The 23787-nt window shown below is 42.0% G+C and overlaps 1 protein-coding gene across 3 annotated transcripts in view; it reads left to right on the top strand.

Moving 5' to 3' along the window:
* The window catches only part of LOC136857723 (uncharacterized), a 135437-nt gene that overhangs the window by 45030 nt on the left and 66620 nt on the right, over positions 1 to 23787 (top strand). For 2 of the 3 annotated variants that reach the window (XM_068225288.1, XM_068225287.1), the window contains exon 2: positions 18315 to 19604. In XM_068225288.1, coding sequence (XP_068081389.1) covers positions 18315 to 19569 — 1255 coding nt within the window. In that variant the 3' untranslated portion in view covers positions 19570 to 19604. Of the gene's footprint in view, positions 1 to 11468; positions 11680 to 18314; positions 19605 to 23787 lie in introns of those variants that run through there. The other variant, XM_068225289.1, reaches the window with a different exon arrangement.

Here is a 23787-nt window from a genome sequence, read left to right as displayed (position 1 = left end):
GTGGACTCAGGATATCTTATTCATAAGTTAGAAGTAACAGACATGAAAGTAGCAAGAATGATTGTTGGTACAAACAAGTGAGAACAATGGCAGGAGGGTACTCGGAATGAGGAGATATAGGCTAATTCAGGAATGAACTCGATGGATGAAGCTGTACGCATAAACCGGCTTCGGTGGTGGAGTCATGTGAGGCGAATGGAGGAGGATAGGTTACCTAGGAGAATAATGGACTCTGTTGTGGAGGGTAAGAGAAGTAGAGGGAGACCAAGACGACGATGGTTAGACTCGGTTTCTAACGATTTAAAGATAAGAGGTATAGAACTAAATGAGGCCACAACACTAGTTGCAAATCGAGGATTGTGGCGACGTTTAGTAAATTCTCAGAGGCTTGCAGACTGAACGCTGAAAGGCATAACAGTCTATAATGATAATGTATGTATGTATGTATGTAATAATAATAATAATAATAATAATAATAATAATAATAATAATAATAATAATAATAATAATAATAATAATAATAATAAGCTACGTAACACACATCTGCATCAAATTTTAGTACTTAATCTTACATCCCCCTGTGGGTGGGGATGATAGAATAACGTCAATGGTATCTCCTATTTGTCGTAAGAGGAGGCAACTAAAAGGGGAACCAGGGCCTCTCAACTTGGGAGTGAGGGTCGGTGACCACGAATCCCTTAGCTGAGTCTGGCGTTGCCTCTACTTACTTGTGTCAGGTTCCTCGCTCTTACCTTTCCTGTCTGACCTCCCTTGGTCAACTCTTGTTCTTTTCCAACCCCGACGGTAATAGATTTGCGAGGCCCAGGGAGTCTTTCATTTTCACGCTCTTCATGTTCCTTCCCTTTCTTTTGCCGATACCTTCATTTTAGAAGTATCGGGCCTCTTCCTTTTACCCCTCTGATTAGTGTTAGTAGAGGACGGTTACCAAGTTGTTCTTCCTCTTAAAACAATAATCACCACCAGCACTTAATTTTACGTAGCAAGGACGAGACCTGGCAAACCTCTCGGCCATTTGGCATGTGCAGATTTCAGTAGATATTTGTGTAATATGAAAATATCGTTTCTGTAAATGTTATTGTTAATCTATTAAGTTAAAATTAACTTTTCTTTATTATTAATACAGTACATTGGCATTATATATTTTCATTGATTAATTTTAATACATTAATAGCAGCAGAAAATATCCACAACATAAAAAGGCAAAAGGCATTAAACTATCAAATAGACTACGGAATCTAAAATAGGCAAAAAAGGCAAAGTAATAACTTGTCTTAGCCTAGTACGCCTCATTTGGGCTCTGTCATTGGTTTTTGCAGTTTCCCTATAACTGCATGCCTTTGGTGGTGCTATTTGAGGATCCAACCAGCCTCTGGGCTGATGACCTAACAGACAGACCGTTCCCAAACATACGAAAACATGTTTATATCTCGCTGACACTTCGATATATCCACCCAGAATAAAAAGGCATTTTGCCTAACTTCTGGGCTATACTGATAACCTAACCTAAACTAACCAAACGAAACAAAATTAATTCATCTTAGAAATAAAAGGTTGTAAGAGATGATAAAAATGACTACAATGATGCAGTCAAGGAGAAAAATGATTATAAAACTTTTTTTAATACAAAACTCTTACCATGGTATTGTGACCGTTCACGGTACTAGTATTATTATTAACTTGTGGCACCATTGCTAATCCTTGGTTTCGAAATCGCTGTTTCTTGACGTTCGTTTTTCCTTTCTATTTCTTCGCTCGGAAGTAATTCAAAGCAGTATTCAGAAGGCAGTGATGAGTTCGACAGTGACTTGTCTTTAATTTATCCAGAAGACAGAGATATTTTCGACAGTCATGTGTCTCTAATTTATCCAGTTCCCAGTTGTTTACGTTTCGTCTGCAATCGACAGCTGTCTTTTATTTGTTTAAAAAGTTTTATAATCTTTTTCTCCTTGACAGCATCATTGTAGTCATTTTTATCATATCTTCTATTACAAACCTTTTATTTCTAAGATGAATTAATTTTGTTTCGTTTGGTTAGTTTAGGTTAGGTTATCAGTATAGCCCAGAAGTTAGGCAAAATGCCTTTTTATTCTGGGTGGATATATCGAAGTGTCAGATAGAGACAAACATGTTTTCGTATGTTTGGGAACGGTAGGACAAGTTATTCCTTTGCCTTTTTTGCCTATTTTAGATTCCGTAGCCTATTTGATAGTTTAATGCCTTTTGCCTTTTTTATGTTGTGGGTATTTTCTGCTGCTATTTATGTATTAAAATTAATCAATGAAAAAAAATAATTCCAATGTACTGTATTAATAATAAAGAAACATTCATTTTAACTTAATAGATTAACAATAACATTTACACAAACTATTTTTTCATATTACACAAATCTCTACTGAAATCTGCACATGCCAAATGGCCGAGAGGTTTGCCAGGTCTCGTCCTTGCTACGTAAAATTACGTGCTGGTGGTGATTATTGTTTCAAGAGGAAGAACAACTTGGTAACCGTCCTCTACTAACACTAATCAGAGGGGAAAAAGGAAGAAGTCCGATACTTCTAAATGAAGGTATCGTCAAAAGAAAGGGAAGGAACATGAAGAGCGTGAAAATGAAAAACTCCCTGGGCCTCGCAAATCTATTACCGTCGGGGTTGGAAAAGAACAAGAGTTGACCAAGGGAGGTCAGACAGGAAAGGTAAGAGAGAGGAATCTGACACAAGTAAGTGGAACCAACACCAGACTCAGCTGGAGAAACCGTAATCGCCAACCCATACTCCCAAGTTGAGAGGCCCTGGCCCCCCTTTTAGTCGCCTCCTCTTACGACAGATAGGGGTTACCGTTGAGGTTATTCTATCATCCCCACCCACAGGGGGATGAACGAATAAGTACTAAAATGTGATGCAGATGTGTGTTGCGTAGCTTATTATTATTATTATTATTATTATTATTATTATTATTATTATTATTATTATTATTATTTTATTATATAAATACAGTAATTTATTATTTTAGTGCCCAGTTTTGTTATAATGCCTATTTTAATTATTTTATTGCCTATTTTGTGAATGTTAAGTGCTTCTTTGCCTGCCTATTTTAGGAAAAATAAGTGCCTAAACTTCCGGGCTCTAGTTATCAGTATCATCCAATATGGGAAAGAAAGGGCGAACGAGAGGTCCAAATTTTAGTGCATTTCAAACTGAAATGCTCACCGACGATTACTTCTTGGCGAAATAGGATTATTTTGTTTGTTGGGAACTCTAGTTTATCATCTATTCATTGTAATAAGGACGTTACAGTCTCTTTCTCTCTGTTCATCATCCTCAAGATACTGTAGATATACAATATGTGGTGCCAAATCCATTTTAACACTTTTTGATGCACGTAGTATACAATTTACTCGTGAGGTTACGTAGCGTACGTAGGCCTTAAAGCCTCGGTTAGCTGCTTACCGCTCGCTCACGACCGGTTAACTTCTAATCGCGGTAAAACATGACATATTTCAAAACCGGGCTTGATGCAACAGAAATTAAACTTAACCATGGTAAGCTATCCATTTTACCCCGGTTAACTCGTAACCGCCCGACTCGTTGGCTAAATGGTCAGCGTACTGGCCTTCGGTTCAGAGGGTCCCGGGTTCGATTCCCGGCTGGGTCGGGGATTTTAACCTTCATCGGTTAATTCCAATGGCCCGGGGACTGGGTGTATGTGCTGTCCCCAACATCCCTGCAACTCACACACCACACATAACACTATCCTCCACCACAATAACACGCAGTTACCTACACATGGCAGATGCCGCCCAGCCTCATCGGAGGGTCTGCCTTACAAGGGCTGCACTCGGCTAGAAATAGTCACACGAAATTAACCGAGGTTGACGCACTCGGGCATTAGAGTTACAAAGAAACTGCATATGGCAACAGTTGTTGAAAAATGAATTTTAAATGCGCACTATACTCTTTATTACTTGACAGGACTTATCATTTGCCCATTCGTTTGGTTTATAAAACATGCGCTAGTTAGTAAAAGCTTACAAATTAATGTCTGCCATTTTGAGACGATTAGTTCTCGAAAAAATTATAATAGATTTGTGTTGAATTTATCTAGTTACAGTGCTTTTCTTTCTGGGAGAAAAGGTGCTGGTACTCGGCATGTAGTTGCCTATTGGATAAACTTCCACACTTCTAACATACACTCGAATCCCTTTTCAACACCATCCACGTCTCTTTCTCGCAGACGCTTTTTTTTTTTTCCTTTTTCTTTTCTTCGAAAGGTTCCAACGGTCTGGCCAGTCATTATCAGAGTCAATTTCCTTTTGATTCCGTGAATCTTCGGTCTTGGTTTTGTGATCCCTTCAGGAGAAATAGATTACCCCCACCCCCACCAGGCATTTTGAAGTTTAGAACTTGTATTAATTGTGGCAACCATGTAAATTAAGATTTGAACTATGTATTTGCCGACAATGTGTTGGTGCTTCCATTAAACCTAACCGCATGGCACTACAGCCCAGAAGGGTCTTGGCCTACCACGCGACCGCTGCTCAGCCCGAAGGCCTGCAGATTGCGAGGTGTCATGTGGGCATCACGACGCTTCCAATAATAAATATAAATAAATTCACTCCTTGACAGAAAAAAAGTTAAGCACCCAAAAGGAGTAGTTGAAAGTGAATGAAACTACATATGCTAAAAGAACATGTGCCTTTATTGGAGTGATTACAATATGGGATGAAAGATATAAGGTGGTTGGCAGTTACAGGTGGAATGTTGGCGCCAGGTCAGTAGGGTGTCACCCCCCCCCCCCCCGGGCCGCAAAGCATGCCCTAATGCGGTTCAGAATGGTGTCAAACAGCCTTAGGATCCTCTCCTGAGGCAAGTTGTCCACAGTTGTTGCGGCTGTCCCTCCAGATCCCGCAGGTTGGTACTGGGACAGAGTCCCCTTTCAATGTCATTCCACACGTGTTCAATGATGGAGAGGTCTGGGATCTTGCTGGTCACGGGAGGACCTCAACATACTCTAGGCAGTCCATGGACACACGTGCTGTGTGTGGAGTGCATTATCTTGATGGAACACTGTCCCAGGGTGCTGTGCCATAAGAGGTAGGATGTACGGACGAAGAATGTCTGTGACGTATCGCTGTGCCGTCAAAGCTTGCCGAAGCACTATTAGAGGTGACCTGAACGCATATCCTATGGCTCCCCACACCATAATTACGCATGTGTGTCTTTCCACAATGTGGGCAGGATCTGCCCTCTGACCCTTGACGCCGCCAAACGCGCACACAATTGACATCAGAGGTTATGGAGAAGCGAGACTCTTCACTGAACATGATGCGACGCCAGTCGTCCTCTGTCCATGCCTCCCAGGTAAGGCACCACTCCAAACGCAGGCGTTGGTGTTCTGGTGTCTATGACAACCGACGCATGGGGTGGTAGGACCCCAATCCGGCGAGTCGTCGAGACACAGTGCGGGGAGTCACAGGATGTTGTAGAGACTCCAGTATATGTTCGCGGATGGCGGGTGCCAAAATTATGGGATCCCGCAATGCTTGGCGCACCATACGACGGTCCTCCCTCGGGGTGGCATTCCTCGGTCGACCCGAATCTGCACAACGTGATTGAGTGCTCTCATGCACCCGTTGAGTCTAACATCGGGCCGTTGTGACATCTGAATGGCCCACATGACTGGCAATTGCACAATACGACTAACCAGCCTCATGGAGTCATACAATGCGGCCTCTGTCAAATGCTGTCATTTGGTGGATAGGCTGACTAACGCGCCTGCGAGGCATCGCGGGTGCTTTGTACTGTGCGTAGTCTCCTCTGCACGTCTTGATTAACTGTCTTACTCACAGCAATTGACTGGCAACAACTTATCAACATTAGGACGGTGCTATCACGAATGCACTCTGGTGGGCGTTCTACTCATTACAGATCATTGTAAATCGAATCATATATTCACAAATCAATGCTATGCATGTATACCGAAATGAGATAATATTTGACCACTTCTTCTTGGTGCTTAACTGTTTTTGTCAGGCAGTGCATGTATACGTTTTTCTTCTAAAACAAATTATCCTGAACCAATGGACTTCACTTCTGCACTTTATATTTTGCGACAGTGATATTTTCCTAACAGTACGTCGAGCACTGAAACTCTTTGCTGTCTTACTATTAACCACTGCCAACCAGAATGCTCATTTTCATACCTGAAATATTTAAAAGGTTATTTTCAGAATATGACTGCACAGGAAAGATTGAACGTGTTAGCTCTTTTGTATAGGTATATACACAAAGAATAGCACGTGGCAGTAGAAAATACAATCAATGAGCGGGCCAAAAAACCCAGGAGACGTCTGCTATTGTAATCATCAACATGAATACAAATTGTCTTAATTAAATCATTGTGTTATTTTCACAATATTCACCGAACAATATTTTATAGAAATCCTCAAATTGTAATATTTAATATACTCCCTCGCCCCAGAAAATAATTTCTGCGTATGTCCTTGATCCTCTTATAATAGTTTTGTGTTTTACAGAATCACAAGTAGATTTGACAATTTCTACTTCTTCAGCCTTCCTTATTTTGTTCATGGGCTAAAAGTAACTACCGATACTTATTTGACCAATGTTTAACAATGTTTGCACGCATTTTAAGTTAGAGTAGATTTATTCAAAACTCTCGTGAGCACCTGCATGTTGCAGAATGGATAGAACTGATAGTGTGACACTGAAAACAATCGGAAAGTGAACACGACTTCCTGTTTCCTGTAGCGTTACCAACCTATGAAGTCTATGAAACATGTAAGCATGGTACCAAGTTGAGAGAATCAAAACTGAAAATTCAGTTCATGAACACAGTACTATCTTCCGGAATATTTATAATAAATTTCCCTGACAATAAATCGCAGTTCTAAAAAAATCCACTTGGGAAAAGAAGGTGCGGTACTTTTTTTCTTTTTTTGCTAGTTGTTTTACGTCGCATCGACACAGATAGGTCTTATGGCGACGATGGGACAGAAAAGGGCTAAGAATGGGGAGGAAGCGGCCGTGGCCTTAATTAAGGTACAGCCCCAGCATTTGCCTGATATGAAAATGGGAAACCACGGAAAACCATCTTCAGGGCTGCCGACAGTGGGGTTCGAACCCATTATCTCCCGAATACTGGATACTGGCCGCACTTAAGCGACTGCAGCTATCGAGCTCGGTAGGTGCGGTACTAGGTACCGTTGCGTACCGACAGAAATTTTAAAAAAAGCACTGTCTAGATATCTGATATACAGTATATCTACACCAAATTCAGCTCAGTTGGTTCTGTAGTTTAGGCGTGATTGAGTGAGAAAGAAACAGATACCATCGTATGTTAAGGTGGGTCTATTATGCGATATTTTTGCAAATAATTTCGCAAATAATATAATTTGGGGTCAATATTTTAAAATGAAATACAGTCAATCGTGTGACAGTTCCCTCTGAGAAAGTTTGTGCAAAATTTCCTGAAGTTCCGTTTAGTGATTTAGATGTGATTTCGTTTCGGGAGGTGGACAGACAGGCGCCGTTTCATTTGTATATATAGAGAGATAAGCGGTTGTTATTTTTTTATCACTATATAGTGATATATATAGTGGGGCTGCCGGCCCCGCGGTGTAGGGGTAGCGTGCCTGCCTCTTACCCGGCTGGTTCGAGATCCACTCAGCCTACGTGATTACAGTTGAGGAGCTATCTGACGGTGAGGTAGTGGCCCCGGGCTAGAAAGCCAAGAATAACAGCCGATAGGATTCGTCGTGCTGACCACACGACACCTCATAGCTAATCTGCAGGCCTTCGGGCCATGGGGGAGGGATATCGGCAAGTTTGACAGAGTAGCGTAGGCAGGATCAACCGATTGGGGGGGGGGGGAGGGAGGGGAGAGGTGGGTTATAGTTACAAAATGATGATAGAACATAACGTATTGCTTGTGTGTGTGTGGTGCGCGCACGCATGAGTGCCATTATAAGGACAGTGACACAAATAAATTATGTTGATATTCAGACTGCAGTACCGGAACTACAAAATCTTACATTGAAATACAGAACAAGAACAATATGAACAAAGTGAATAGTTTTATGGCGAATGGTATGTTCAGATTACAAAGTAAAATCCAACATTTCGAGGCTTCTTAGAAAATAGATTCAAGAGATCTGTTGGTTTTGCAATTATATCTTTGCGAATGTTCAAAAGGGTCAACCCATTGAGTCGACTTTCACTTGTTTATTGTCAGTTTCTGTTTATTTTATTTGGTAAACATTCCATAGAGTGTGTGTGTGGGGGAGGAGGGGGTTCTGACCTCCAATAACCCCTGCTTGGCTACGCCCCTGGTTTGGTACATATAGATGAATTGTCCATTTCTACCGCTGAGTTTATGAAAGTTTCAAAGTGGGTTGTTTTATGTAATAAATGGTTTACTGAAAATGAGAAAAAGATAGTAACACAGCCTCACTGCAAGTGTAATTAGCAATGTAGCAGACGTTTAACCTTTCAAATTAAAAACATACCATTTTAAAGGTTTAATTGAAAATGAGAAATGCATGACTATTAAATGTATAATGACGAATGTAGCAGACATCTAACCTTACAAATTAAAAAGGAGGGAACATTTTAAATATGTGAAAATATGCCCACAATTAACAAAACTATTTTTTTTACAACTTGCTATACGTCGCACCGACGTCTTATGGCGACGATGCAATAGGAAAGGATTAAGCGTCCGTGGCCTTAATTGAGGTATAGCCCCAGCATTTGAATGGTGTGAAAACGGGAAACTACTGAAAACCATCTTCAAGGCTGCCGAGAGTGGGGTTGGAACCCACTGTCTCCCGGATGAAAAAACTAAATTCTGAGTAACAGACTATAACTCTCAAACAAAAGAAGTACTTATACTGTCCTTGGAATATTAAAAGAAACATATTTTAATGTAGAGCGTACCAGCCCACCCGCTGGCCATGCTTGTTATGGTCTGACACCATGGTTAGTCGGTTCAAGTCCTGTTGGCGGAAAACGAAAATCACCACCGGAATGTTGCGTGCCAAAACCCTTAATTCAATTCCTACCCTCTCCGCAGTGACGCTATTGGTGGCGGACGATTCGTCCGTTGGATTCGGACGTTCAGCCTTAAGCAGACCTCTTAGTGTTATCGACAGTAGCAGGCTATGTACCGACACCGGGTTTCACCCTCCCCCTACATCATCAGTAGCGGCGATTGGGAATTAGAAGTGCGGTGGGCGGGGTCAAAAATTTACAGACAATAAAAAATACCCGGGTTGTAAGTTTTCTGATGTTCTCTGAGCGATTTCGACAGAGGTAAAGGTAAAGTTTATTGAGATTTTGATTCAGTACTATACAATAAAACTTTCATCAAATGAGCAATATTATTACAATTAAATAGACTTAAGGCGTGATTATACAATTTAAAATTATTTAGTGTTTGATTACAAACTAAGAAACTAACAGACACTAAAGAGACTGCGAGAGTGATGAATGCGCTCAGCGATCGGGTGAATCATACCCCAGTGTCCATGACCTTAGGAAAAAAAATATACCCATGCAATCCTTCTTCACAGCACATGGTATACGCTGCTGCGCGAGTCTCAGCTAATAATAATAATAATAATAATAATAATAATAATAATAATAATAATAATAATAATAATGTTATTTGCTTTACGTCCCACTAACTACTTTTACGGTCTTCGGAGACGCCGAGGTGCCGGAATTTAGTCTCAGCTACTTGCTCTGATGCTATGCAGACTATTAGCCGCGACGAACGATACCGCTAATAATTTTGTTAACACTTAAAGAAATAAACGAAAGAACTACCTGATAAGACAATAGAGCTTGTACAAATTGCTTTTTTTAAAAATTCTTCCTATAATTCCTAGTTTTTGCTGGCTAATATATAATAAAAATGTAATGTTTTCTCCACAAGGGGGGACGGGGAGGACGGTGCCCCCCCCCCTAATCGCCACTACTGTACATCATCATCATCGCACACCCAGACACACAGGCGTCCAATAGAAAGACCTGCCTAATATATCCTCGGACACTCCCGGCAGTAAAAGCCACACACTAAACAACAAAATAATAAATGTAAACATCTGAAATGTAATGCTGGGGAAAATTTTCGTTTACGTCACACCGACTCAGGCAGATCTTATGGCGACGATGGGACAGGACAGGGCTAGGGCTAAGAAGGAAGCGACAGTGGCCTTAACTGAAGTATAGCCCAAGCATTTATCTGGTGTGAAAATGTGTAACCACGGAAAACATCTTCAGGTCTGCCGTTAGTGCGTTCGAACCCACTATCTTCCGAATGCAAGCTCACAGCTGCATGATGCGAACTGTGTAGCCAGCTCGCTTGGTTACTTTTATCCTCAGGAAACGGCAATTGTTAATTCCAATTCCATAATAATCTTGTAAATTAGAAAAGAGGGAACATTTTAATTATGTGAAAATATGCCTACAATTAACAAAAATTGTGAGAAATATAACTCTCAAACAAAAAGAAGTACTTCTACCTGGAATATCAAAAGGCATATTTTAATGAAAACATACTAGCCCGCCTTGTAATTATAGTAATAGTATAGCAATATGAATAATTAATAATAATAACAATAATAATGATAATAATAATACCGGGCGGTTAGGGGCGCGCAGCTATAAGCTTGCATCCGGGAGATAGTGGGTTCGAACCCCACTGTCGGCAGCCCTGAACATGGTTTTTCGTGGTTTCGCATTTTCACACCAGGCAAATGCTGGGACTGTGTTATCGGCACACTTTATCTTGGTGCATTTGTGTACGGGGGTGAGGAGTAAGGAGGGAGCTGTCCCGGTTCCGATAGTGCTGCCAACTGAATGAAAATGAAATCTGAATTGAATCGAGAATATGATCGATCGATATGAAGTTTCTAAACCGTTGTTATCTTAAGCCAACAACTATGTCACATACATATTATATAACATTATATAACATTTCTCGATGCGAATGTCGTTCTTAGCATGAATTCTATAGTTTGGCTTTGATGTGTCAACAACAACAGTACTAGTACGTAAAGTGTACGCCAGATGTCGCACAACGATGCTTAAGCGATTCATAGTTTGTGTTTCAGTGGTTGCCAGTACGAATCTCGAAGATTGCCGAGGTCGACCGATTCAGCACTAGGGCGTAAATGCACCAAGATAAAGTGTGCTGATAATACTTTAATTAAGGCCACGGCCATTTCCTTTCCACGCCTAGTCCTTTCATATCCCATCCCGTCGTCGCAATAAGACTTATCTGTGCCGGTGCGACGCACCTAAAGTCAATTGTAAAATAATAATAATAATAATAATAATAATAATAATAATAATAATAATAATAATAATAATGTTCGGCTATTATGTATAATGGCTCGATTTATAAAATTTGCTCTAACAGAGTGCTGATGGCTTCGGTATTTACTGTTCGCTACTACCTACTCTAACTGGAGAATGATAAGAAGTTTACGATCCTTGAGGAAGTGCTGTTGAGGGCAGGCGGAGAGAGTGAGACAGCTGGGTGAAGGTTGAATGAGCCAGTAGGGCCTTGAAGCAGCTACCTCGCCAACATTCACTGGGAACTCTCCGCTGAAGGAAGAACAAGTCGACAGACAACGTAAGTTACATCATCATTCCACTGTAGAATAATTATTCTTACTGAAATATGATTTGCGATTAAAGTTTGCTTGGGGGGAATATTACAATGCTCGTGTGTGTGAGAGAGAGAGTTGTCTCCTATTCCTCTGCATTGCGATCAGTGTAATAATAATAATAATAATAATAATAATAATAATAATAATAATAATAATAATAATAATAATAATAATAGCTTTACGTCCCATTAAATACTTTTACGATTTTCGAAGTGTCAGAACTTCGCTCCGTCCCGCGGGAGTTCTTTTAATTGCCGGTTCATGTTCGTATTTGAGCACCTTCAAATACTAGCGGAGTGAGCCGCGATCGAGCCCGCCAATTTGGGCTCAGAAAGTCAGCATTCTACTGTCTGGGCCAGTCATCGTGGCTTGTCATGAAAATGGGTACTAAAATTAATAATAGTTCATGTGATTGGTTTTACTGACTACTTTTACGGTTTTCGGAGATGCCGAGGCGCCAGAATTTAGTCCCGCAGGAGTTCTTTTACGTGTCGGTAAATCCCCCGACACGAGGCTGAAGTATATGAGTCCACTCGAATACCACCGGACTGAGCGAGGATCGCACCTCCAAATTGGGGTCAGAAGGCCAGCGCTTTAACCGTCTGAGCCACTCATTCCGGCGGTACTAAAATTCTTATTGAGTCTAATTTCTTTAATCAATAAATGATAGGCCTCTAGCCTTCAGTCTACGGACTAAGAATGAATTATTGATTCTGATAACAATCTGTAATCGTTAATGTACAGTATTATTTGTTAAGAAAGGTGTTACAGTACACTTGAAGTGAAGAGATTTTTGAGCTGTGAACGTGGAAATATTCGAAGAAAATGTTCACTGAGGACGGGTATCAAATGCGCCAGTGACCTACATACTGGGTCGACGGATGCAGAGTAGGTTTCGCCCTCCAAGTGGCCACGGCTGGTCCGTGGTCTGACAGTTCAGCAGTTCAACCGACCAAACGGGCATAGGAGCGGTGGCGCCAAAGCTCTACTGTGGCTCTACGCCTCTGTATTCGGGAGATGGAGAAGGGCTGGTCCGCACCGTCGGCTCTCCTGAGAATGGTTTCCCGTGGTTTTCAATTCTCCTGCACTGAGATGAATGCCGGGACAGTTCCTAGTAAAGGCCACGGCCGCCAACCCCCTCACCTTATTTATGTATCTTCACCGCTCCTAATATCCCTCGCCTGGGGCCCGCTGTACCCCTTTGGGCTACAGAATTAAATCAATTACAGTTAGAATATACTGCAAGTTTGCCCCGTGGATCTTATGACGTGTGTGCAAGGCCACTCACATAAGAAGTGTGTATTACAAGACCTATTTCTTGTTCGCTAATGTTTTACTCAGGGGTCTTGGAATTGTTATTCGACTGACCGAGCTCGATAGGTGCAGTCGCTTAAGTGAGGCCAGTATCCAGTAATCGGGAGATAGTGGGTTCGAGCCCCACTGTCGGCAGCCCTGAAGATGGTTTTCCGTGGTTTCCCATTTTCACTCCAGGCAAATGCCGGGACTGTATCTTAATTAAGGCCACGGCCGCTTCATTCCAATTCCTAGGCCTTTCCTATCCCATCGTCGCCATAAGGCCTATCTGTGTCAGTGCGACGTAAAGCAACTAGCAAAAGTTATTCGACTGCACCGAAAGTTGTGAATGAAGGTTTGAATCCTTCACGTGTAGTGGTGCGGTTTGATACTCATATCCTACGTAAGAAACATTTTTTAACAATTGGCTTTACGTCGCGCCGATACAGATAGGTCTTAGAACGACGATGGGACGGGAAAGGGCTAGGAGTGGGAAGGGAGCGGTCGTGATCTTAATTAAGGTACAGCGCCAGCATTTGTCTGGTGTGAAAATTGGAAACCACGGAAAACAATCTTCAGGGCTGCAGACAGCTTATAGTAATCTCAGTCTCGGGACCTCCAGTCTGACGTGGATTTCGGACCACAGGGACGCTACTTCTGTTTCTTTTTACTCGCATCTCTCCAGCTAACAGTGTTTCCCCCACGTTAGAAATAACCATCATATGCAAGCAAGCTTGCAAGTTTTCGTGACTGTTGGACTAACCACTTCTTCTTGTGGGGTCTTTCTCTCACAGTAAGTTAACAACTACCATCCAGGACTTCCTCCTATTTTATGTCTCTCGTACTAAGGTTGGCCGTATCGATGTCGTACTGTCGGAAATAATTTTCTCCGCCCACGTTCACGCTTCTTTTCTATGGAGAACTCTTATGACTAGTTTTCAAACCACAAGGTCGTGATGTTGTTGATTTCAGAGTTCTCAAACCGAACTTTAGATGATTTAGATGCCTTCAAGCTTGTTCAGTTCAGATTACTTGAATGGTGTTTTAAAATTGCCAGGAACGTCGTCTAAAAGTACTAGGATAGTTGTGTTAGGTATTTTCTTAAACAAGTAACATTTACTTCATTTCTACTTAAGAAAATGCTTAGAACTTTCCAGAGAATGCTCAAGCTGAGAAACTCTGACGGTAGAAACGCAGGCCTTCTGACTTCAACTTGGTGGGTTCGATTCCAGTTCAATTCGGTGGATTTGGAAGGTGCTCACATACTGTACGTCTACCTCGTGTTGATAGACTTACCGGAACATACAAGTAGGCCAAAATTCTGGCATCACGGCATCTCCGAAAACCGTGAAAGTACCTGTTGAGACGTAAAAACATTATTATTATTATTATTATTATTATTATTATTATTATTATTATTATTATTATTATTATTATTATTATTATTTCCAGAGAGTATAATATAACGGCTATGATAGAGGGCGTAACTTCAGTGTGAACTAATGTTTGGAATAGGTGCCTCGGGATATGAACTACTGAGGTACCACTCCGAGTGTAAGGAAATTCCGGAAATCGTACACGTAACATAATCGCTAGTTGCGTCGAGATTCGAACGCCCACATGTCCGAAGGACACAGCACGACGCTCTTCCGGAGAATGCCTTAGTAACTTAGTCCTCAGCCATCATTACGTGATCGTGGGCGAAGTGCAAAGTGAAACCTATCAAAAGTCCTATATTAGAGCTAGTTCGCTGCCTTTTGTTAAGAAGCCAAATGAACTTTGAAGAGTGTCGCTGCAATATAGGATACCCTTGCCGTTGACTTTTGTAAGTGGGAAGGCTTTGGAGGGATTTTTATCACCAGTAATGTAGGTATATAAATTATAGAACTTCAGCAGTTTGAACGTACGTGGTACTAACTTCGCTATGTAACAATACAGACAATAAATCTACTAACAAGGACATCATCGTGATTCTTCTGTATATCAATAAATGCCAGATGTGTATCGGGATTTCTTTACATTCTCTTATTTATCAGCTGTTTCAAATATTGTACAAAATATTGTCATTACATTAGCATTCACCGTGAAAATTTGTCCTTCTAGATCTTGAACTTTATTTTCTATTTTCTGATGTGTAAGTTTGCTGTGTAGCCTACAAATAGAGTTAACCCTTTATAATGAGAGCCTTCATTCGTGGAAATTTCAGACCTTAGTTGTTTTCTATTCTAGTGGAATTTGGTCACCTCTTAAGGAGCAATTAAATCTATTATATAATATCATGAGATAAAAAGACCTTGGCAATAAAAGATACGTTAATAGAAACAAAGTCCAAAATAAAATTCCGTAGAGAAATCTCAGAAATGTTAGAAATCAAACTAGAATACGGCAAGGTTCCACAATGCTCTTTAACGGCATTTTGTAAGAGGCAATAAGAATGGATATGCCGGCCCCGCGGTAGCGTGCCTGTCTCTTACCCGGAGGCCCCGGGTTCGATTCCAAGCCAAATTAGGGATTTTTACCTGGATCCGAGGGCTGGTTCAAGGTTCACTCAGCCTACGTGATTACAATTCAGGAGCTATCTGACGGTGAGATGGCGGCCCCGGTCTAGAGAGCCAAGAATAACGGCCGAGAGGTTTCGTCGTGCTGACCACATGACACCTCATAATCTGCAGGCCTACGGGATGAGCAGCGGTCGCTTGGTAGGCCATGGCTCTTCGGGGCTGTTGGGCCATGTGGTTTGGTTGTGTTTAATAAGAGACTTCAAGAAGAAGAAATTCAAGAAATCAGATATAAATCAGGATATCGTCGTTTGCACCTCGAAATACCATTGTGTGACAATGTTGAAGGGAGAAATACTGACCCGCAGTACATGCATCCTTTAAAACGAAAATTCGTTGATACAGTTCATGCAATACTGGACCTTAGATGACAGAACCTTTCTGGTCAGAGTTCTAAGCTGAAATATTATCACATACCTGTTTTTCTAGTCACAACGACGTTACAAAAAGTGGAACATCAAATTTAATTGCCTAGCTTTTGTAGATGATTTAGCACTATCCTTCCCCCGCCCCCACCAAATAAATAATAACAACAACAACAACGTGCGGCTTCCAGAGAGGCCTGGCACAGCTCTTTTCATTTGACGCCTACAGGCGACCTACCTTAGCTAAGATAAATTCTAATGTTGAAAACGGTACACATACCCAGCCCCCGAGCGATCGGAATTAACCGAAAATAATCTCGACCCGTCCGGGAATCGAACCCGGGATTCCTTTGAGAAAAGGCAAGCACGCTACCCATTTAGCCATAGAGCCAGATTCCGGAAACATTGAAACAGCAACTGAACTAATAAATATTTTTAAAAAGACTGGAAAAGGTAGGGCTATAAAATTATTTTGAGAATAGCCTACTGAATTCCTAAGGAACATTAAGAGTGCTCCGAGATTCCTAAACACAAGTTACGGCAGAATCAGCAGAGATAATAAATTCAAGTACCTACGGGAAATAATACAGCCGAACGGCCTAGATAATATAGGACACAAAAATAGAACTCAGAAATTGCAATTGGCGTATCAACTAACTTAAGACATTTGTTATAAAATCACTTATCAGTTGTAAGAAATCCAATATTATAATAACAATGTTATAAAAACGGAATGCATTTATGCAGCAGATGTTTAGTCGTCCGCCTCTATGGTGTAGTAGTTAGTGTGATTAGCTGCCACCCCCGGAGGCCCGGGTTCGATTCCCGGCTCTGCCACGAAATTTGAAACGTGGTACGAGGGCTGGAACGAGGTCTACTCAGCCTCGTGAGGTCAACTGAGTAGAGGTGGGTTCGATTCCCACCTCAGCCATCCTGGAAGTGGTTTTCCGTGGTTTCGCACTTCTCCTCCAGGCAAATGCCGGAATGGTATCTAACTTAAGGCCACGACCGCTTCCTTCCCTCTTCTTGTCTATCCCTTCCAATCTTCCCATCCCCCCGCAAGGCCCCTGTTCAGCATAACAGGTGAGGCCGCCTGGGCGAGGTACTGGTCATCCTCCCCAGTTGTATCCTCCGACCCAGAGTCTGAAGCTCCAGGACACTGCCCTTGAGACGGTAGAGGTGGGATCCCTCGCTAAGTCCGACCCTGGAGGGCAAACAGGTGAAGAAGAAGAATATTTATCGATAGGACCACTAAGAACATAGATATTTGAGAATCAAATTTTAGGCGAATTCAAGTGGGCTTTAAGTGGCTTGGTCGGGCTTTGAGAGCCATACCGAGAAATGTACATCAAACACTACCACACTGTTTTGTTTTTTTGTTTTGCAAGGAGTACCTGATTAGTCGGAAAATCTCAATTCACTGCACTGGCCAGATAAGAAACCCCCTCTTCACTAATAATTTGGAATATAGGCTAATAGTTTTAATTTTTTGAAGGTAAAGAGGAAGGAGCTTTTCTTAACATACGACACTTTTCGAATATAACACACTGTGGGTTCCAGCCAATGCCACCGTAGCGTGCTTGCTATGGGCCGAGTTTATCAGCAGGGAGGTCCTTGTTCAGATCCCTCCTCTGGAGTTTATCTCTTCTGTTGGTGCTCTCAAGCCGGCATAAGCCACGTTCAGATTTAGCAACACCGCCCTGCAAAGTCATCTGAAGTCGCCCGCGAAGCGATCTGTTTGGCTAACTTCAGCAGCTGATAAAATGACAACGGCGCGAAATATCGAATGAAATGAAAAATGAAAAACCACAGCCTGTTTCCAGTCATTCGACCGGGTCAGGAATGGAATGAATGAAGAGCCCATCTGGCGGCGAGGATAGGAATTGTGCCGGCTGCCGAAACCTGTCGCACTCCTCTGGGTCATTGATTAATGAATGACAGATGAAATGAAATGATATTGGAGAGTGATGCTGGAATGAAATATGACAGGAAAAACCGGAGTACCCGGAGAAAAACCTGTCTCGCCTCTGCTTTGTCCAGCACAAATCTCACATGGAGTGACCGGGATTTGAACCACGGAACCCAGCGGTCAGAGGCCGCCGCGCTGCCGCCTTAGCCACGGAGGCTCTAGATATCTAATGATTTTTTTTCCAATTATTTATCAGTATGACCAACCCACTAACGCTCATATATCCGGTCCACGTTGTTTCCAACCACCCTGTATAAACTATATATACTCTGCCAGTTAACTGAGATATTCGTTGTCTTGCTGATAGGACGCGGAAAACGGTGGTTGTACTCCTACGTATCTCTTGTAAGTCCCAGCAGTACCTTGATTTCCTTTGAAGTGCAGATTTTATTTTCTTGCCTGTTTTGTTTCAGTGTTGCTATGGAAGATGACGGTGGTGTCGAATGTACGACGACTCCAGAGTGGCTAGACACGAACTTTCTAACAACGGTTGTGAGGCAAATCGAGAAGGATGATGACATCACAGTCACCAGTAGCCGGATAACTTACGCCGTTGGTAAGGGTGATAACTACCTGAGTCAGATGTTACGGGCAAAAGTTAAATACACAAAAAGCAATGGTGCCTCTGCTGATCGCGATCTAATTGTAAAATGTCTCCCTATGGGTGAATTTATGCAGACGATGATGACAGAAAGTGGAACCTTCAAGCGAGAAATATTCACATTCTACCGAGTACTTCCAGGCATGTATAAACTCGTGAAGGAGATGACCCCCCAGAATGCTGCTCCAGTATCTTGTCTGTCTTACCATTGCCCCCAGCCGAACGCTCTGGTACTGGAAGATCTCAGGCCGTTGGGATACAAGATGGCCAATAGGCGAACCCAGTTAGATCTAGAGCATTGCAAAGTTGCTCTGAGAACTCTTGCTAGATTTCATGGAATGTCCGTGGCTTTATACAAAGAAGATCCTAGTTACATAGAGGAATACAAGGAAACTACTTTTTCGGAGGAAACCAGAGATGCTGCAAGGAACGTGATGTATTTCCCGATCAAAGATTTATCTGAAGTGGTGTTAAAATGGCCTGGGTATGAGAGATTTTCAGAGAAACTCCGTAACTTAAGTAACACTTGTATAGATAAGATGATAGAATTATTGAAGCCGCGACCAGGAACACTGAGAGTTCTCAACCACGGAGATATATGGACTAATAACATTTTATTTAAGTACTCAGAGACTACGGGCGAAGTGATAGACTGCAGGCTAGTGGACTTCCAGCTATGTCGGTTTGCTTCTCCAGCACTAGATCTTCAGTTCTTTTTCTACACGACTCCACAAAGCGAAGTGAGGTTAAAGCATTACGATGACATGTTACGAGTGTACCACGAGACTCTGTGTGACACTCTCAAGAGCTTGGGATGTGAAGAAGATCTCATCAGTTTCCAGGAGTTGCAGGCTGAGATGGAATACAACAGACTGAACGGTCTTATCGCTTCCTGTGGTATATTAGTTATAATTCTGGCGGACCCTGAAGACGCCATGGACTTCTCTAAATTATCTTCTGAAGACATAGGGAAAGTGAATTTAATGAATAATGCCCAGAACGGCGCCCGTTACCAGAAAGTGTTTAAAGACTTACTTCTTCATTTCGAAGAGAAAGGACTGCTTTGAGCATTCAAGAACATGTTTGCCCTAACCTAAACTGTGTAAGTACAAACATTTCTTTAAGAATTTAGATCTTATCATTGTTCACTTGTATTAAGAACAACTTCCAATGAATAATACGTGTGGGTTTAATGTGGCACTGATATGATTCTTTTATGAACAAGAGTGATGAGTAGGGCTCGGAAGTTAAGGAAAAATCATGTTTCTTCGCGAGTGTACGAAGACGAGGCCAGCATAATATATATTCATTCCGGGTCACTGTAGGCTAGAAAATGATGGTTTTTTTAAATTCATCCTTTTTTGTCTTTTCGGCGTTGTTTTGGCTTATAGATCCTTTTTAGCCTTTTTATATGTCTGACGACTTGTTTTGCGACTTCACCTCCTTTCAACAACATATCCATTCTCAATTCGAATCATCATTAGTCCATCCATCACCTCTTAAACATCTTTTCTGAAATAAGAGAGAAAATGCTTTAAAAAACACGGGTATCAAATTATGTACAAGATAAGTGAAAATGATTACTCCAACGCGGCTGGCAATACTTTCACACGCGCGGAACGACTGTCCTTTATTTACACGCTCGCGGCCTTTTCGGGAAGGACGTTGCCAAGTGGTGCTCAGTGCTGCCAACCTCTGTACTTAGGAACTGATGAGTGAGTGGTGCTTCAATAGTTGGAGGTGGTGATTATTGTTACATGGTTGGTGAGGAGTGTGTTCTTGCCGACCGGACGTTAGGATAGGACCTGGACAAGACCAGTGATATAGAGACAAGCGAAGGGGGTCTGGGTCGTAAACCCTAGCTTAGAAGCAGCGAAGCGGCCCTAGGCGTCTAGTTTCGTGTGAAAACACGATTGGTCTGGAGTGGTTCTTGCCGTGCGGACGTTAGGATAGGACCTGGAAAAGACCGTTGGTCTGGAGTGGTTCTTGCCGTGCGGACGCTAGGATAGGACCTGGACAAGACCGTTGGTCTGGAGTGGTTCTTGCCGTGCGGACGCTAGGATATGACTTGGACAAGACCGTTGGTCTGGAGTGATTCTTGCCGTGCGGACGTTAGGATAGGACCTGGACAAGACCCTTGGTCTGGAGTGGTTCTTGCCGTGCGGACGTTAGGATAGGACCTGGACAAGACCCTTGGTCTGGAATGGTTCTTGCCGTGCGGACGTTAGGATAGGACCTGGACAAGACCATTGGTCTGGAGTGGTTCTTGCCGTGCGGACGTTAGGATAGGACCTGGACAAGACCGTTGGTCTGGAGTGGTTCTTGCCGTGCGGACGTTAGGATAGGACCTGGACAAGACCCTTGGTCTGGAGTGATTCTTGCCGTGCGGACGTTAGGATAGGACCTGGACAAGATCGTTGGTCTGGAATGGTTCTTGCCGTGCGGACATTAGGATAGGACCTGGACAAGACCGTTGGTCTGGAGTGGCTCTTGCCGTGCGGACGTTAGGATAGGACCTGGCCAAGACCATTGGTCTGGAGTGGCTCTTGCCGTGCGGACGTTAGGATAGGACCTGGACAAGACCCTTGGTCTGGAGTGATTCTTGCCTGGCGGACGTTAGGATAGGACCTGGACAAGACCGTTGATCTGGAATGGTTCTTGCCGTGCGGACGTTAGGATAGGACCTGGACAAGACTGTTGGTCTGGAGTGGCTCTTGCTGTGCGGACGTTAGGATAGGACCTGGCCAAGACCATTGGTCTGGAGTGGTTCTTGCCGTGCGGACATTAGAATAGGACCTGGACAAGACTGTTGGTCTGGAATGGTTCTTGCCGTGCGGACGTTAGGATAGGACCTGGACAAGACCGTTGGTCTGGAGTGGCTCTTGCCTTGCGGACGTTAGAATAAGACCTGGACAAGACCATTGGTCTGGAGTGGCTCTTGCCAATGATATAGGGACAAGCAAAGGGGATCTGGGTATCCATTGGTGTGGATACATTTTCTTGCGCTTTTATTGTGTTGGGCTGGATGACGGATTATGATGAACATTATTGACGGGAACGAGATCACGTGCCACTTCACATTGGCCAATAGGAATGCAATTAGCTACTTCAGAAATGAAAATGGCGTGAAATACTCTTCATTTTATTATAAATGTAAATGTATTTCTTGGGGCGGGATGGTAAGTTATTGGATATCGCAATGAACACATCTCTCCTCTGAGATACACTCCAAGTAAGATTTCATTAAATTCCACTTACGTATAACATTAGAAACATGTTTTCTGCCGGGCTGCAGTAATACATAAGTGAAATATTGAAAGGAGAAAATTTTGATGTTTTTCTGAAGAGGAAGATCTCCGTTGCTTCAAGTATGAAGCCTTAACATCCGGAGGTAAGGTTTTCGGATTTCAATTTCTGTAACCTACTGTAGTGTGGTTAACCCAAATATACTTCCAGTTATACTAATTTCAATTTCTCTCTTCAGGATGTCCAATGCGGCTTCACTGAAATCATTCTAGGTGGAAAAAACATTTCATTCTAAATTCTGCCAGTATCTTTTTAAACAAACAGTGAATTTATCCTTTAAAATTACGTTAATCTAAAAATAAATAATATGTTAAAGATTTTACTCATACATTTTCGCATGTATGTTGCATACCTCCAGAATAATGAGTTTTAAAATATTGCATTCCTTTATTAAATATGTAATCTAAACTGAAATTAGGAATGGATCGCAGTTTTACGTCCTTTTTTCCAGTTTATAGGTCCTCTTTTTGGAAATTTTAAAGTATTTTTACAGATCATTTTAGGCAGCTTCGAACTTCAACTTCCAAGACCTAGTGATGAGCATCACACAAATACATAAATACGAGGATAGATTTCTCCCCGAAACTCCACCATGTGCCGGAAACATTCGATGTGTTAGTGCGACGTTAAACCACTAGCAATAAAATAAATATTGTCGTAGTCGTTATCATCATCTTCATCATCATAATCATCATCATCATCATCATCATCATCCGATTCGTTAGTTGAATGATCAGCATACTGGTCTTCGGTCCAGAGGGCCTCAGGTTCGATTCTTGGCTGGGTCGGTAATTCTAACTGGACTTAGTTCATTCTTCTGGCTCGTGGACTGGATGTTTCTGTTTGTCTCAATACACAACTCCATCTCCACACAACACGGCACATCACACTACAAACCGAAACATACAAAAGTGAACACATACTTATACATAGGGTTGGCGTCAATAAAGGCATCTGACCGTAAAACTGGGCTGATTCCATACAAAGTGCCAACCCCAGGTATATGGGAAAGTGTCTTAGTCTTCTACGTGCTTTCACGTTTCCATGTCATTTTACGCGTTTTTAGTTTTTACGTACCAAGTAGATAACTCCTTCATACTATATCCACAAGTTACCGTCGATAATGGAACTGCATTGGTTCGGAATTGAGATTTTCACAACGGATACATCGTTTTCAGTTCTTGGACCTGACTTTGTAATCTCTTCATTGTAGCAAAGCAGTTCATGAACTAAATCTACAAAGTTAACTTCGTTGCACACATCGAATTTACCATAAAATATTGCAAACTCCAATCAATCAATCAATCAATCAATCAATCAATCAATCAATCAATCAATCAATCAATCAATCAATCAATCAATCAATCAATCAATCAATCAATCAATCAATCAATCAATCAATCAATCAATCAATCAATCAATCAATCAATCAATCAATCAATCAATCAATCAATCAATCAATCAAAACTTAACTGCACTTGGAGCTGTCGCCCAGTTGGGAGATTCCCTATCAGTTGTTTACCTAGTCTTTTATTAAACTACTAGCTGATGTACCCGTGCTTCGCTACGGAGGTAGTGTACACGTTGTGTGCAAGATTGCATTAAATTGCATAGCTTACGTTACCTTAGAAACGCGACGGGGAAGCCACCAAACGTCTTTTCTCATATGAAGACTGGGTTAGTGAATTTCTATTGTAATTGTAGGCCCGCTTGCCTACCATCAGTCACAATCTGGTTGGGGAGTTTTCATAATAATGGCAGACACTCACTCTCCACCTGCCTTTTTACATCCTCAGAAAGACTGTCTTAGTAGTTTTACCAACTGAAATGAACATGACGTCAGTGGGAATGCCGCGATTAAAAGCAATGCTTTCATATGAAATACTCGATCAAATGAAAGACCACACATTTTCTCACTTTTAATGAACAGTACTACGCTGCCGATCTAACAGTCCAAAGTTCCAGAGCTGGAATGACCA

The sequence above is a fragment of the Anabrus simplex genome, chromosome 1 (genome assembly GCF_040414725.1).
Source record: "Anabrus simplex isolate iqAnaSimp1 chromosome 1, ASM4041472v1, whole genome shotgun sequence".
Lineage (NCBI taxonomy): Eukaryota > Metazoa > Arthropoda > Insecta > Orthoptera > Tettigoniidae > Anabrus > Anabrus simplex.
The sequence above is the reverse complement of the archived record's forward strand: the minus strand, read 5'-3'. Positions and strand labels throughout refer to the sequence as shown.